Here is a 15,000-nt window from a genome sequence, read left to right as displayed (position 1 = left end):
GTTGGGGGTATAATGGGTGTGGCTGGGGCTGTGGTTTGCTGATAATAGAGCAGGAGCAGGAGTGTGAGGTGTGGTAATAGAGGTAGGAGTGTGAGGTGTGGTGATAGAGGCAGGAGTGTGAGGTGTGGTAATAGAGGCAGGAGTGTGAGGTGTGGTAATAGAGCAGGAGTGTGAGGTGTGGTAATAGAGGTAGGAGTGTGAGGTGTGGTAATAGAGGCAGGAGTGTGAGGTGTGGTAATAGACTGCAGGAGTGTGAGGTGTGAGAGGCAGGAGTGTGGGGTGTGGTAATAGAGGCAGGAGTGTGAGGTGTGGTAATATACTGCAAGAGTGTGAGGTGTGATAATAGAGGCAGGAGTGTGAGGTGTGGTAATATAGCAGGAGTGTGAGGTGTGGTAATAGAGCAGGAGTGTGAGGTGTGGTAATAGAGCAGGAGTGTGAGGTGTGGTAATAGAGGCAGGAGTGTGAGGTGTGGTAATAGAGGCAGGAGTGTGAGGTGTGGTAATAGAGCAGGAGTGTGAGGTGTGGTAATAGAGGCAGGAGTGTGAGGTGTGGTAATAGAGGCAGGAGTGTGAGGTGTGGTAATAGACTGCAGGAGTGTGAGGTGTGAGAGGCAGGAGTGTGGGGTGTGGTAATAGAGGCAGGAGTGTGAGGTGTGGTAATATACTGCAGGAGTGTGAGGTGTGATAATAGAGGCAGGAGTGTGAGGTGTGGTAATATAGCTGGAGTGTGAGGTGTGGTAATAGAGGCAGGAGTGTGAGGTGTGGTAATAGAGCAGGAGTGTGAGGTGTGGTAATAGAGGCAGGAGTGTGAGGTGTGGTAATAGAGGCAGGAGTGTGAGGTATGGTAATAGAGGCAGGAGTGTGAGGTGTGGTAATAGAGCAGGAGTGTGAGGTGTGGTAATAGAGGCAGGAGTGTGAGGTGTGGTGATAGAGGCAGGAGTGTGAGGTGTGGTAATAGACTGCAGGAGTGTGAGGTGTGGTAATAGAGGCAGGAGTGTGAGGTGTGGTAATAGAGGCAGGAGTGTGAGGTGTGGTAATAGACTACAGGAGTGTTAGGTGTGGTAATAGAGGCAGGAGTGTGAGGTGTGGTAATAGACTGCAGGAGTGTTAGGTGTGGTAATAGAGGCAGGAGTGTGAGGTGTGGTGATAGACTGCAGGAGTGTGAGGTGTGGTAATAGAGGCAGGAGTGTGAGGTGTGGTAATAGACTGCAAGAGTGTGAGGTGTGGTAATAGAGGCAGGAATGTGAGGTGTGGTAATAGAGCAGGAGTGTGAGGTGTGGTAATAGACTACAGGAGTGTGAGGTGTGGTAATAGAGGCAGGAGTGTGAGGTGTGGTAATAGAGGCAGGAGTGTGAGGTGTGATAATAATGGCCCTATGGCTGTAGTTGGGGGTATGGGTGTGGCTGGGGGTGTGGTTGGGGGTATGGGTGTGGCTGTGGTTTGGGGTGTGTGCGTGGCTGGGGGGTGTGATTTGGGGTGTGGGCGTGGCTGGGGGTGTGGTTTGGGTTGTGTGCGTGGCTGGGGGGTGTGGTTTGGGGTGTGGGCGTGGCTGGGGGGTGTGGTTTGGGGTGTGTGCGTGGCTGGGGGGTGTGGTTTGGGGTGTGGGCATGGCTGGGGGGTGTGACTGGTGGCGTAGTATTGCAGCATTTGAAGCAATCTCCGGTTGGTCTGGGAGCAGGGCGGAGCCCCAGCAGGGGGTGTGGTCTGGGGGCTAGTTGCCTTAGAAACGCCGCTGACCTGACCCCCTGCTTCCGTATCTCCAGGTGTTACGTTTGCGGCTAAGGGCTACTTCGACGCTCTGGTGCGGATGGGAGAGCTGGCCAGCGAGAGCCATGGCTCTAAGGACCTGGGTGAGTCTCAGATATAGCTGTAGCACCCCCTGGGGCAGTGGGGGAGGTATAGCGATAAGGACCCGGATGAGCCTCAGGGCTCAGTCCAATCTCTGTTTTTCACCTCCTGTCTCCTTGTTCTTTGCCGGATCCAGAATTCGATCAAGGTTCGCTATCTTTAAGGAAATTCCAATCCATTAAATGTACCTTCTTGAAGCTAGAGAGGCCAGGAGCTAGGAGGCGGGGCATATAGATGACTGACCTGTGGCTCCACCTCTCCCCATCTGCTGCTCATCTGTAACTGACGTGGCGAGGACGTTCAATTTGCCTAATTCACATTCTCTTGGTTCCCTGTCTTGACTTGAGTTCCTTTCCTTGCCCCCCCCGATGGGCAGAGCTAGCAGCAAGGAATGGAAGGAGGTGAAATGTAAGGGATTGGGGGGGGTCATAGCTATAAGCTGTTGTGCCACCTTGGGGACAGGGGGACACACACCCAGCCTGTAGCATAGTGGCTAAGGGCCTGTAGCCTATTGGCTAAAGTGCCTGTAGCCTCGTGGCTAAGGTGCCTGTGGCATAGTGGCTAAGGTGCATGTATCCTATTGCCTAAAGTGCCTGTAGCCTAGTGCCTAAGGTGCCTGTAGCTTGGTGGCTAAGGTGCCTGTAGTCTATTGCTGAAGGTGCCTGTAGCCTAGTGGCTAAGGTGCCTGTAGCTTAGTGGCTTATGTGCATGACTAGGACCTGGAAGGTTGGTGGTTCAAGCCTCTGTGTAGCCACAGTAACAACAGTGCAGCTGTTGGGCCCTTGAGCAAGGTCCAGGGGTCCCCTGCTTAGTCTAATCAACTGGAAATCGCTTTTGATAAGAGTCTGTTAAATAACTGCAATGAAACATAGCAGACAGGACTGGGTTTAGTCTCAGATCGGTTGTGACAGACAGACAGCTGTTCACCACAGGATTCACTGTTGAGTCCTCTCTCTCTCCCTCTCTCATTCTCTCTCCCGATATCACACTTTCTCGTGTCTTTCTCCTCACCTCTCAAATTCAAATTCATCTTTCTCACCATCACCTTCTCTCTTCCTCTTTCTCTTTCTCCCTGTCCCCCCCTCTCTCTCCCTCTCTCCCCCTCTCTCTCTCTCCCTCTCCTCCCCTCTCTCTCTATCTCTATCTCTTCTTACAGTCAGTTGGAGGTGTATCATTTCTTGTCAGATCTGGAAAGTTCCCTGCAATGTGTGTTTGTTGGTGTGTAAGAGTGTTTGACAGTGTTTGTTTGTGTTTCATGTGTGCATGTTGGTTAGAGAGAGTTTGTGTGTGTCTGTTCATGCCATGGTGAATGGGCAGTTCTGTATGAGTGGGTGGGACTATATGAGTAGGCATGGCTACAGGAGTGGGCAGAACTATGCACATATCTTGGACCCAGGATTTTATGTGAAATGCTTTTGTATCAGTTCATATAGGGCTTTTGTGTATTGTGCAGGACTTAAAATAATGTAGATGTTTGTAACAAAAATAATTTTTTTGTTAAAGGGAAGTAATGGGTAGTCATGTGATACTACACTACAGCAGTGTGAGGTGTGATAATAGAGGCAGGAGTGTGAGGTGTGGTAATAGAGCAGGAGTGTGAGGTGTGATAATAGGCAGGAGTGTGAGGTGTGGTAATAGAGCAGGAGTGTGAGGTGTGATAATAGAGCTGGAGTGTGAGGTGTGGTAATAGAGGCAGGAGTGTGAGGTGTGATAATAGAGGCAGGAGTGTGAGGTGTGGTAATAGAGCAGGAGTGTGAGGTGTGGTAATAGAGGCAGGAGTGTGAGGTGTGGTAATAGACTGCAGGAGTGTGAGGTGTGATAACAGAGCAGGAGTGTGAGGTGTGGTAATAGAGGCAGGAGTGTGAGGTGTGGTAATAGAGCAGGAGTGTGAGGTGTGGTAATAGAGGCAAGAGTGTGGGGTGTGGTAATAGAGCAGGAGTGTGAGGTGTGGTAATAGAGCAGGAGTGTGAGGTGTGATAATAGAGGCAGGAGTGTGATGTGTGGTAATGGAGGCAGGCGTGTGAGGTGTGGTAATAGAGGCAGGAGTGTGAGGTGTGGTAATAGAGGCAGGAGTGTGGGGTATGGTAATAGAGGCAGGAGTGTGAGGTGTGGTAATAGAGGCAGGAGTGTGAGGTATGGTAATAGACTGCAGGAGTGTGAGGTGTGATAATAGAGCAGGAGTGTGAGGTGTGGTAATAGACTGCAGGAGTGTGAGGTGTGATAATAGAGCAGGAGTGTGGGGTATGGAAATAGAGGCAGGAGTGTGAGGTGTGGTAATAGAGGCAGGAGTGTGAGGTGTGGTAATAGACTACAGGAGTGTGAGGTGTGGTAATAGAGGCAGGAGTGTGAGGTGTGGTAATAGAGGCAGGAGTGTGAGGTGTGGTAATAGAGGCAGGAGTGTGAGGTGTGGTAATAGACTACAGGAGTGTGAGGTGTGGTAATAGAGGCAGGAGTGTGAGGTGTGGTAATAGACTACAGGAGTGTGAGGTGTGGTAATAGAGCAGGAGTGTGAGGTGTGGTAATAGACTACAGGAGTGTGAGGTGTGGTAATAGACTACAGGAGTGTGAGGTGTGGTAATAGAGGCAGGAGTGTGAGGTGTGATAATAGAGGCAGGAGTGTGAGGTGTGGTAATAGAGCAGGAGTGTGAGGTGTGGTAATAGAGGCAGGAGTGTGAGGTGTGGTAATAGAGCAGGAGTGTGAGGTGTGGTAATAGAGGCAGGAGTGTGAGGTGTGGTAATAGAGGCAGGAGTGTGAGGTGTGGTAATAGAGGCAGGAGTGTGATGTGTGGTAATAGACTACAGGAGTGTGAGGTGTGGTAATAGAGGCAGGAGTGTGAGGTGTGGTAATAGAGGCAGGAGTGTGAGGTGTGGTAATAGACTACAGGAGTGTGAGGTGTGGTAATAGAGGCAGGAGTGTGGGGTGTGGTAATAGAGGCAGGAGTGTGAGGTGTGGTAATAGAGCAGGAGTGTGAGGTGTGGTAATAGAGGCAGGAGTGTGAGGTGTGGTAATATAGCAGGAGTGTGAGGTGTGGTAATAGAGGCAGGAGTGTAAGGTGTGGTAATAGAGGCAGGAGTGTGAGGTGTGGTAATAGAGGCAGGAGTGTGAGGTGTGGTAATAGAGGCAGGAGTGTGAGGTGTGGTAATAGAGCAGGAGTGTGAGGTGTGGTAATAGAGGCAGGAGTGTGAGGTGTGGTAATATAGCAGGAGTGTGAGGTGTGATAATAGAGGCAGGAGTGTGAGGTGTGGTAATAGAGGCAGGAGTGTGGGGTATGGTAATAGAGGCAGGAGTGTGAGGTGTGGTAATAGACTGCAGGAGTGTGAGGTGTGGTAATAGAGGCAGGAGTGTGAGGTGTGGTAATAGAGGCAGGAGTGTGAGGTGTGGTAATAGAGGCAGGAGTGTGAGGTGTGATAATAGAGCAGGCATGTGGGGTGTGGTAATAGACTACAGGAGTGTGAGGTGTGGTAATAGAGCAGGAGTGTGAGGTGTGGTAATGGCGTCCTGGTGTTTCCTGTCTTTCTGTGTGTCCCCTGGCTCACTTCCTGTTTTGTTCCTTTTTTACTGCGCTGCACACTCAGAAGAGGCAGCATGTAGGTACCCCGCCCCCACTTCAGCCACACCCCCGACTCAAGCCATGCCCCAGGCTCAGCCCCGCCCCTGGCTTTGGCCCCGCCCCTGGCTTTGGCCCCGCCCTGCTGTGCTGCATGCTGTGTCAGCAGACATGACCAGAGACCCTCTGCTTTAGCCAGGAGTGTGTGTGTGTGTGTGTGTGTGTCTGTGTGTGTATAAACCCTCTGCTTCAGCCAGGAGTGTGTGTGTGTGTGTGTATAAACCCTCCGCTTTAGCCAGGAGTGTGTGTGTATCAGGCGTGTGTATGTGTGTGTGTGTGTGTGTGTGTTTATAAACCCTCCCCTTTAGCCAGGAATGTGTGTGTATCAGGAGTGTGTGTGTGTGTATAAACCCTCTGCTTTAGCCAGGAGTGTGTGTGTATCAGGAGTGTGTGTGTGTGTGTATGTGTGTCTGTGTGTGTATAAACGCTCTGCTTCAGCCAGGAGTGTGTGTGTGTGTGCATGTGTGTGTGTAAACCCTCCGCTTTAGCCAGGAGTGTGTGTGTATCAGGAGTGTGTGTGTATGTGTGTGTTTTTGTATAAACCCTCTGCTTTAGCAGGAGACTGTGTGTATGTATAAGGAGTGTGTGTGTTTGTTTTTAAGCCCTTTATTTTAGCCAGGAGAGTGTGTTTGTGTTTAAACCCTCTGCTTTCGCCAGGAGAGTGTGTGTGTGTTTGTGTTTAAACCCTCTTCTTTAGCCAGGAGAGTGTATCGGGAGAGTGTGTGTGTTTATGTTCAAACTCTCTGTTTTAGCCAGGAGTGTGTGTGTGTATGTGTGTGTGTGTGTGTGTGTGTGTGTGTGTGTATGTATAAACCCTCTGCTTTAGCCAGGAGTGTGTGTGTGTGTGTGTGTGTGTGTGTGTGTGTGTGTATAAACCCTCTGCTTTAGCCAGGAGTGTGTGTGTGTATGTGTGTGTCTGTGTGTGTATAAACCCTCTGCTTCAGCCAGGAGTGTGTGTGCGTGTGTGTGTGTATAAACCCTCCGCTTTAGCCAGGAGTGTGTGTGTATCAGGCGTGTCTATGTGTGTGTGTGTGTGTGTTTATAAACCCTCTGCTTTGCCAGGAATGTGTGTGTGTGTGTGTATAAACCCTCCCCTTTAGCCAGGAGTGTGTGTGTATCAGGAGTGTGTGTGTGTGTGTGTGTGTGTAAACCCTCCGCTTTAGCCAGGAGTGTGTGTGTATCAGGAGTGTGTGTGTGTATAAACGCTCTGCTTCAGCCAAGAGTATGTGTGTGTGTGTGTGTGTGTGTGTGTGTGTGTAAACCCTCCGCTTTAGCCAGGAGTGTGTGTGTATCAGGAGTGTGTGTGTATGTGTGTGTTTTTGTATAAACCCTCTGCTTTAGCAGGAGACTGTGTGTGTGTATCAGGAGTGTGTGTGTTTGTGTTTAAACCCTCTGCTTTAGCCAGGAGAGTGTGTGTGTTTGTGTTTAAACCCTCTGCTTTAGCCAGGAGAGTGTGTGTGTGTTTGTGTTTCAACTCTCTGCATTAGCCAGGAGAGTGTGTGTGTTTATGTTTAAACCCTCTGCTTTAGCAAGGAGAGTGTGTGTGTGTCTGTGTTTAAACCCTCTGCTTTAGCCAGGAGGTTGTGTGTGTTTGTGTTTAAACCCTCTGCTTTAGCCAGGAGAGTGTATCGGGAGAGTGTGTGTGTTTATGTTTAAACTCTCTGTTTTAGCCAGGAGAGTGCGTGTGTATCAGGAGAGTGTGTGTTTGTGTTTAAACCCTCTGTTTTAGCTAGAAGAGTGTGTGTGTATCAGGAGAGTGTGTGTTTGTGTTTAAACCCTCTGCTTTAGCAGGAGACTGTGTGTATGTATCAGGAGTGTGTGTGTGTTTGTGTTTAAACCCTCTGCTTTAGCCAGGAGAGTGTGTTTGTGTTTAAACCCTCTGCTTTAGCCAGGAGATTGTGTGTGTTTGTGTTTCAACTCTCTGCATTAGCCAGGAGAGTGTGTGAATATCAGGAGAGTGTGAGTGCAATAGGAGATTGTGTGTGTTTGTGTTTAAACCCTCTGCTTTAGCCAGGAGAGTGTATCGGGAGAGTGTGTGTGTTTATGTTTAAACTCTCTGTTTTAGCCAGGAGAGTGTGTGTGTATCAGGAGAGTGTGTGTTTGTGTTTAAACCCTCTGCTTTAGCCAGGAGAGTGTATCGGGAGAGTGTGTGTGTTTATGTTTAAACTCTCTGTTTTAGCCAGGAGAGTGTGTGTGTATCAGGAGAGTGTGTGTTTGTGTTTAAACCCTCTGCTTTAGCCAGGAGAGTGTATCGGGAGAGTGTGTGTGTTTATGTTTAAACTCTCTGTTTTAGCCAGGAGAGTGTGTGTGTATCAGGAGAGTGTGTGTTTGTGTTTAAACCCTCTGCTTTAGCCAGGAGAGTGTGTGTTTGTGTTTAAACCCTCTGCTTTAGCCAGGAGAGTGTGTGTTTGTGTTTAAACCCTCTGCTTTAGCTGCTTGTGTTTGTGTTTAAACCCTCTGCTTTCGCCAGGAGAGTGTGTGTTTGTGTTTAAACCCTCTGCTTTAGCTGCTTGTGTTTGTGTTTAAACCCTCTGCTTTAGCCAGGAGAGTGTGTGTTTGTGTTTAAACCCTCTGCTTTAGCCAGGAGAGTGTGTGTGTGTGTGTGTTTAAACCCTCTGCTTTAGCTGCTTGTGTTTGTGCTGGGCTGTCTCCCTCCATCCGCCCTGTCCCTGCCTGCCCACTCACCTGCATGACACAGTGTGAGGAACTAATGCACTGCTCTCTCACTCTCCCTTTTTCTCTCACTCTCTCACTCTGCTGTCACTCTCTCCTTCTATCTCTCACTCTTTCTTTTCTACTTACCTCTTTTCATCTTTATCTCTCCTCTCCCTTTCCCACTCTCTCTTACTCACTCCCCCTTTCCCTCTTACTTTTACTCATATTCTCTCCTTCTTTCCTTTCCCTCTCTCCCTCTCACCACTTTCCATTTCTCTCTCTCCTTCTCTCTCCCTCTCTCTTGTTTATCTGTCTGTTTTCTCTCTGTAGGGGATGTGTTGTTCCAGATGGCTGAGGTTCACAGGCAGATCCAGATGCAGCTGGAGGATATGGTAAGTAACACTTTCACACACACACACACCCATACACACATAGACACACATACACACTCACATACACACACATACACACTCACATACACACACATATATACACACACACACACATATACTCACACACAATTTCTCTCTCTCCTTCACACACACACACACACACACACACACACAGGCCTCCAGGCATTGTATATGAGAACTGCACCCAGTCCAGGTCTCAGCAGGGTATATCAGTGTGGAAAGGCTGCCAACTTACCTGCCATTTGGAGGTTATTGTTCTCTGACCCTGGAATGCTGAGGCTGTTGGTAGTCATAGTCACCGCGGCTGGGCGAGGTGGTGATGCTGATGATGCTGAACTGAGATGCCTCTTGAACAACAATCTCAGTCTTCTGCAAGCTCACCAGGAGATACCGGGAGGAGTACACTGGGCACTCTCATCTGCATGTTGAAGTTCATGGGTGGTACAGAAGTGAGATTTGTTAAGTAGTAGAGTCACCGTTGGTTGAACTGCAGCTGGATTCATCACTAGGACTCAGGGATATGTGGTTGAGGAGAGAAACTACAGCCAGAAATAGACTGCTTCACCCCTATATCCACAGGGAAGGATGGAGACTACTTCCCACACTTCCCCTAACCCTAACCCTAACACGTGCCACTATGTCACTGTGGAACTATACGAAAGTGTCAAGGGCTGTGGCAAGGTCTCTGAATGTAATGGGTCTATGAATCTAAGATGTTGTGCTGTTTCCTGCACTGGATTTGATGTGTTAGCGCCATGCTATGGACTGACAGCAAGGAGATGCCACAGCCTTCTTTTTATAGATGGTGACAATGTTGCTGTTCTTCCATTCTTGGGAGATAATTACACGTTGCCAGACTTGTTAATTGAAATGGTGAAGACTCCTCATAAGGGGATACCCACCGCCCCTCAGTAGCTCAGTGGGGATTCCATCAAGACCAGAGCTGGCTTTGTCATGGCTGAGAGAAGCTCTGTGGAGATCAGTGAGTGGGTCCTCAGCAGGTCTGGGAGTGAGTCCAGAACTGTGGAGTTGGCCGTGTTATATTTGTTTAGGGGTGCTGTGAAATGGTCAGCCTAATGGTCCAAGACCTGATGATTCTCCTGGAGCCTTCAGCTGACCGGACTGGGGGGATGTGTCCTGCGTCACTCTGTCAGTGTAGAAGTGTGGGTGTTGTGTCCCCCCATGGCTCTCCATGTCCTGAGCTTTTCTGAGCCACCACTCATTCTGGATGAGTCGTTGTTGTTTTTGTGTTTCACTCCAGATGGCTTTCTGCTTTTTGAAGTGGGCTTGTTTCTCAGGATTAGAGAGATTGGCCTCATGTGCTCAACACTTCTCCCCAAGCAGTGCCTTGATCGACCAGTCCTGTTGCTGTCTTTGACAGAAGCGTGTTTCTGAAGCAGTTTGATGTATGACTGTCTTCAGTCTGGTCCTCTCATCTTCCACATCACAGGGCCAGTTGGAATGGTCACCTACTTGAGAGGTGAGGTTGTTTGTAAGAAAGCAGGATGTGTGGCCGTATCCAGAGGAGACCGGATCAGTCCAGTGACACGCTTGGCCCCGGGTTATGAGGACATCACTGCCGTCTGATTGTTGAGTGATAATGTAATCCATTTTTAGATGTGTTTTGTATTTTTATTCACTTGGAATATAGCGTTGTTGATGACTAGCTGGTGTTCGGAACAGTTTCTGATGATTCTGCCAACTCCATGCCCTCTGACTGACTTCCTACCAGATGTTAGTATCTGAGCCAACTCTGCTTCTCAAGTCACCCATGAGGATGAGCTTGTTGGTGGGAGGGATTCTGGATAATACAGTCAAGGGACTCCTTTATGATGTTACCAGCCTGCAGTTTTGGGACATCGGCACTAAAAGTGGCATAACGACCTTTAGCCAGTGGGGTGTGCCAGGACATTAGCCTCACATTCATCCCCTGGGGAGACTCAGGGGTGTTCCAGAGGAGTTTGGTCTGTAGAAGCCAATTCCATGCAATCTGTAAGTATCTTCTCCAACCTCTCTTTTCTCTTCACAGCAGAACCTACTCTCACTTAGAGTAGTAATGTCGATCTGTGCGTCTGGCAGGTCCTGTGATCCAGGAGAGTGCGGACATTCCAGGTGGCCGACTTAAGCTGTTTGGACGGTTTGTTTGCAATGCCAAGGAGAGTGTCACCTTTTCTGGACTCCTCCCCATCATGGGCTGCTTGGTCACATGTGAAGCTGCCAGAGGAAGATGCCATTCCTGTGGCTCATCTTCTGATGGTCATTATACCCTGCTCATGGCTCGGGCCCTTTCAGGATGAGGGGAGGGGTTCACACTCCACAGTCTTGGCCTGAGTTCCCATGGAGAGAGGTGAACTGATGGAGGTGCAGAGACCAGTAGACACGCAGTAAAGGGACTGCTTACTTTGTGCACCCTGCATGGGTTTGGGCTGCTCTTTGACCTTACCACCTTGGGTGATCCTACCAAGAGCTACTAGACTCCAGATGGCATTACTCTTAGGATCATAGAAACATACAAGCCTTCCACCACTATGTTGAGGCAACCTATGGAAAGGACATGCATATACACTGCACTACACACAGAAACAGGACATAACACACATTCACACACACGCACACACACTGATGCATGGAGAGTGTGTGGGGGTGTCTGGCTGTTCACCCTTTGGGTTCTCTGCAGCTGAAATCCTTCCACAATGAGCTTCTCACCGAACTGGAGAAGAAGGTGGAGCTGGACGCACGTTACCTGAGTGTGAGTACCTGTGTACCTGTACACCTGTGTACCTGTACACTGTGTCTTTACATTGCATACATGCTGCCTGCAGAGACAGCTAATAACAGACAGGCAGATATACACCCTCTTTCCCTCTCTCTCTCTCTCTCTCTCTCTCTCTCTCTATGTGTTAGAAATCTGCATACACCTTTTGTGTTAGCGGGTCAAATTTGACCCATTTTTTTTAAATTTCCTATAACAAATTGCTTGTGGTTTTTTATTTTACATTATTAACCAAAGTAACATCTGTGGTGCTATGGGTCAAAATTGACCTGTAGAGATCTGTGTCAAATAAATAAATAAATAAATAAACTTTTTTTCCCCCTCAAACCAAACTTTATTTAACACATATTTAAATAGAACATGAACAAGAGGGTTCCTCAAATCATATGGAGTCAAGGCAGTCCACCCCACCTAAACATAGGTACCACCATGAGTATCCATTTGTAATGCAGAAATGTCCTGCTATCTTTCTGAATAATAATCCATACTGAAAGAGAATAGAAAAAGATCTGTGAGAAACCCTGAACAATTATATTTATAACCAGACAATACCAGATACAGGATTATCTTTGAAGAATCTCTTTTTGAAGAGGATGTGTCTATTTCACCTCGTGTGTGTACATATGTGTGTGTGCATGTGAGCATGGGTGTGTGTGTCTCTTCCATATCATCGTCATGGTCAAAGATATGGGGAGGATGTGGAGGGGTGGGGTGTCCAGAGCCAAAGATGAATCTTGTTTGAGTCAAATTTGATCCACAGACCTACCCACAGCTTTTCAATACTGCATGCCATACTATCAACAGCCAATATTCTCTCATTTTTGATCTGTAACACACACCTGAAGAGACCTTCAGCATTGGATGAAATGGTGACCATTGGTTTTGTTGTGTTTATATAGCTGTTTTTGAGGATATCATGAAATCTTGTCCAAATATAAAAAACCTAGATGGAAATCTTAACTTGAAAATGGGTCAGATTTGACCCTAATACAATAGAAGGGATATGCGATGCAGTGTGTGTGATGCAGTGTGTGTGTGAGAGACGCAGTGTGTGTGACGCAGTGTGTGTGTGTGTGTGTGTGTGTGAGAGACGCAGTGTGTGTGTGTGATACGCAGTGTGTGTGAGAGACGCAGTGTGTGTGAGAGAGATGCAGTGTGTGTGACACAGTGTGTGTGTGAGAGACGCAGTGTGTGTGTGTGTGTGTGTGTGTGTGTGAGAGATGCAGTGTGTGTGAGAGAGATGCAGTGTGTGTGACACAGTGTGTGTGTGAGAGACGCAGTGTGTGTGTGTGTGTGTGTGTGTGTGTGTGTGTGTGTGAGAGACGCAGTGTGCGTGAAAGACGCAGTGTGTGTGAGAGAGACGCAGTGTGTGTGTGTGAGACGCAGTGTGTGTGTGTGAGACGCAGTGTGTGTGTGAGACACGCAGTGTGTGTGTGTGTGAGAGAGACGCAGTGTGTGTGTGTGTGACGCAGTGTGTGTGTGTGTGTGTGTGTGTGTGAGAGACGCAGTGTGTGTGTGTGAGAGACGCAGTGTGTGTGAGAGAGACGCAGTGTGTGTGTGTGAGAGAGAGGCAGTGTGTGTGTGAGACGCAGTGTGTGTGTGTGAGAGACGCAGTGTGTGTGAGAGAGACGCAGTGTGTGTGTGAGAGAGAGGCAGTGTGTGTGTGAGACGCAGTGTGTGTGACGCAGTGTGTGTGTGTGTGTGTGTGTGTGTGTGTGAGAGACGCAGTGTGTGTGTGTGTGTGTGCGTGTGTGCGTGACGCAGTGTGTGTGAGAGACGCAGTGTGTGTGTGACGCAGTGTGTGTGTGACGCAGTGGAGGTCTGCAGAGAGTGCCGGATTTGGAAACGCGCTCAGGCTGATGTTCTCTCTGGGCCGGCTTCTTTCTGGGACAAGACCCAGATTCTCCACAGCGTCCGTCCCCATTCTACTGCTGCCATGAGCAACAGAACGGCCCCCTACTCAACTCACTGCTATTGCCCCTGCAACACTGTAGAAACATCAACACTGTACAAACATCAACACTGTACAAACATCAACACTGTACAAACATCAACACTGTACAAACATCAACACTGTACAAACATCAACACTGTACAAACATACGATCCTCTGACATACAGGCAGTTATTCCCACAGATGAAATGATGGGAATGAAAGTGCGTTGATGTAAATTCATTTCGATGAGCGTGTATGTCCCACGGATGTCATCCCCTGGATAGGACTGTTAGTCCAGCTGATTCAGGAGCAAGTGCTGTGGGTTTGGGATGCTAATGCTTTCTCATTAACACTCCTGAGGATGCCCTCATGGATCTGGGGCTCTGGGGAGGCTGGGGGCCTTTATTCACTCAGTCATTCCAAGCTGTGATGAAGGCCGGAAAACAACCCTTCAGCTGCAACAAGCTGTAAACCCTGCATTGGGTTCAGGCTATTCAGGAAATTTTAAAATGAAGAATACTGAAAAAATAATGAGTAATACTATGTTAGGATTGTGTTAGGGAGGTGGTGTTAGGGTGATGGTGTTAGGGTGATGGTGTTAGGGGGATGGTGTTAGGGCAATGATGTTAGGGGGATGGTGTTAGGGTTGTTTTAGCGTGATGGTAATGACTCTCTGTTGCCCCCTGCAGGCTGCTCTGAAGAAGTACCAGATGGAGCACCGGAGTAAAGGCGAGAGTCTGGAGAAGTGCCAGGCGGAACTGAAGAAACTGAGACGCAAGAGCCAGGGAAAGAACTCCTCCAAGTACGGGGACAAGGAGATGCAGGTGGGCACCACAGGGGGCGCTGTTTCACATGCAGGCTTCCATATCTGAGTTACACAGTGTCCTGCGGCGGAAGGGACAGCCTGTAGCCTAGTGGCTAAGGTACATGCCTGTAGCCTGTAGCCTAGTGGCTAAGGTACATGCCTGTAGCCTGTAGCCTAGTGGCTAAGGTACATGCCTGTAGCCTGTAGCCTAGTGGCTAAGGTACATGACTGTAGCCTGTAGCCTAGTGGCTAAGGTACATGACTGTAGCCTGTAGCCTAGTGGCTAAGGTACATGCCTGTAGCCTGTAGCCTAGTGGCTAAGGTACATGACTGGGGCAGCCTGTAGCCTAGTGGCTAAGGTACATGACTGTAGCCTGTAGGCTAGTGGCTAAGGTACATGACTGTAGCCTGTAGCCTAGTGGCTAAGGTACATGACTGTAGCCTGTAGCCTAGTGGCTAAGGTACATGCCTGTAGCCTGTAGCCTAGTGGCTAAGGTACATGACTGGGACAGCCTGTAGACTAGTGGCTAAGGTACGTGACTGTAGCCTGTAGCCTAGTGGCTAAGGTACATGATTGGGGCAGCCTGTAGGCTAGTGTCTAAGGTACATGACTGGGGCTGCCTGTAGCCTAGTGGCTAAGGTACATGACTGGGGCAGCCTGTAGCCTAGTGGCTAAGGTACATGACTGGGGCAGCTTGTAGCCTAGTGGCTAAGGTACATGACTGGGACAGCCTGTAGCCTAGTGGCTAAGGCACATGACTGGGGCAGCCTGTAGACTAGTGGCTAAGGTACATGACTGTAGCCTGTAGCCTAGTGGCTAAGGTACATGACTGTAGCCTGTAGCCTAGTGGCTAAGGTACATGACTGGGGCAACCTGTAGCCTAGTGGCTAAGGTACATGATTGGGGCAGCCTGTAGCCTAGTGACTAAGGTACATGACTGGGGCAGCCTGTAGCCTAGTGGC

General features: G+C 49.0%; 1 protein-coding gene across 8 annotated transcripts in view; it reads left to right on the top strand.

The window, feature by feature from the left end:
* The window catches only part of baiap2b (BAR/IMD domain containing adaptor protein 2b), a 60,962-nt gene that overhangs the window by 8,799 nt on the left and 37,163 nt on the right, over window positions 1-15,000 (top strand). For 7 of the 8 annotated variants that reach the window (XR_009708045.1, XR_009708044.1, XM_061231257.1 and 4 more), the window contains exons 3-5: window positions 8,441-8,502; window positions 11,201-11,272; window positions 13,922-14,056. Coding sequence is in view for 6 of the 8 variants with exons in the window: in XM_061231257.1 (XP_061087241.1) it covers window positions 8,441-8,502; window positions 11,201-11,272; window positions 13,922-14,056 (269 nt within the window). In the remaining 2 variants the exon portion in view is untranslated. Of the gene's footprint in view, window positions 1-1,655; window positions 1,850-8,440; window positions 8,503-11,200; window positions 11,273-13,921; window positions 14,057-15,000 lie in introns of those variants that run through there. The other variant, XM_061231258.1, reaches the window with a different exon arrangement.

Source organism: Conger conger, chromosome 2, assembly GCF_963514075.1.
Source record: "Conger conger chromosome 2, fConCon1.1, whole genome shotgun sequence".
NCBI classification, from domain to species: domain Eukaryota; kingdom Metazoa; phylum Chordata; class Actinopteri; order Anguilliformes; family Congridae; genus Conger; species Conger conger.
The sequence above is the reverse complement of the archived record's forward strand: the minus strand, read 5'-3'. Positions and strand labels throughout refer to the sequence as shown.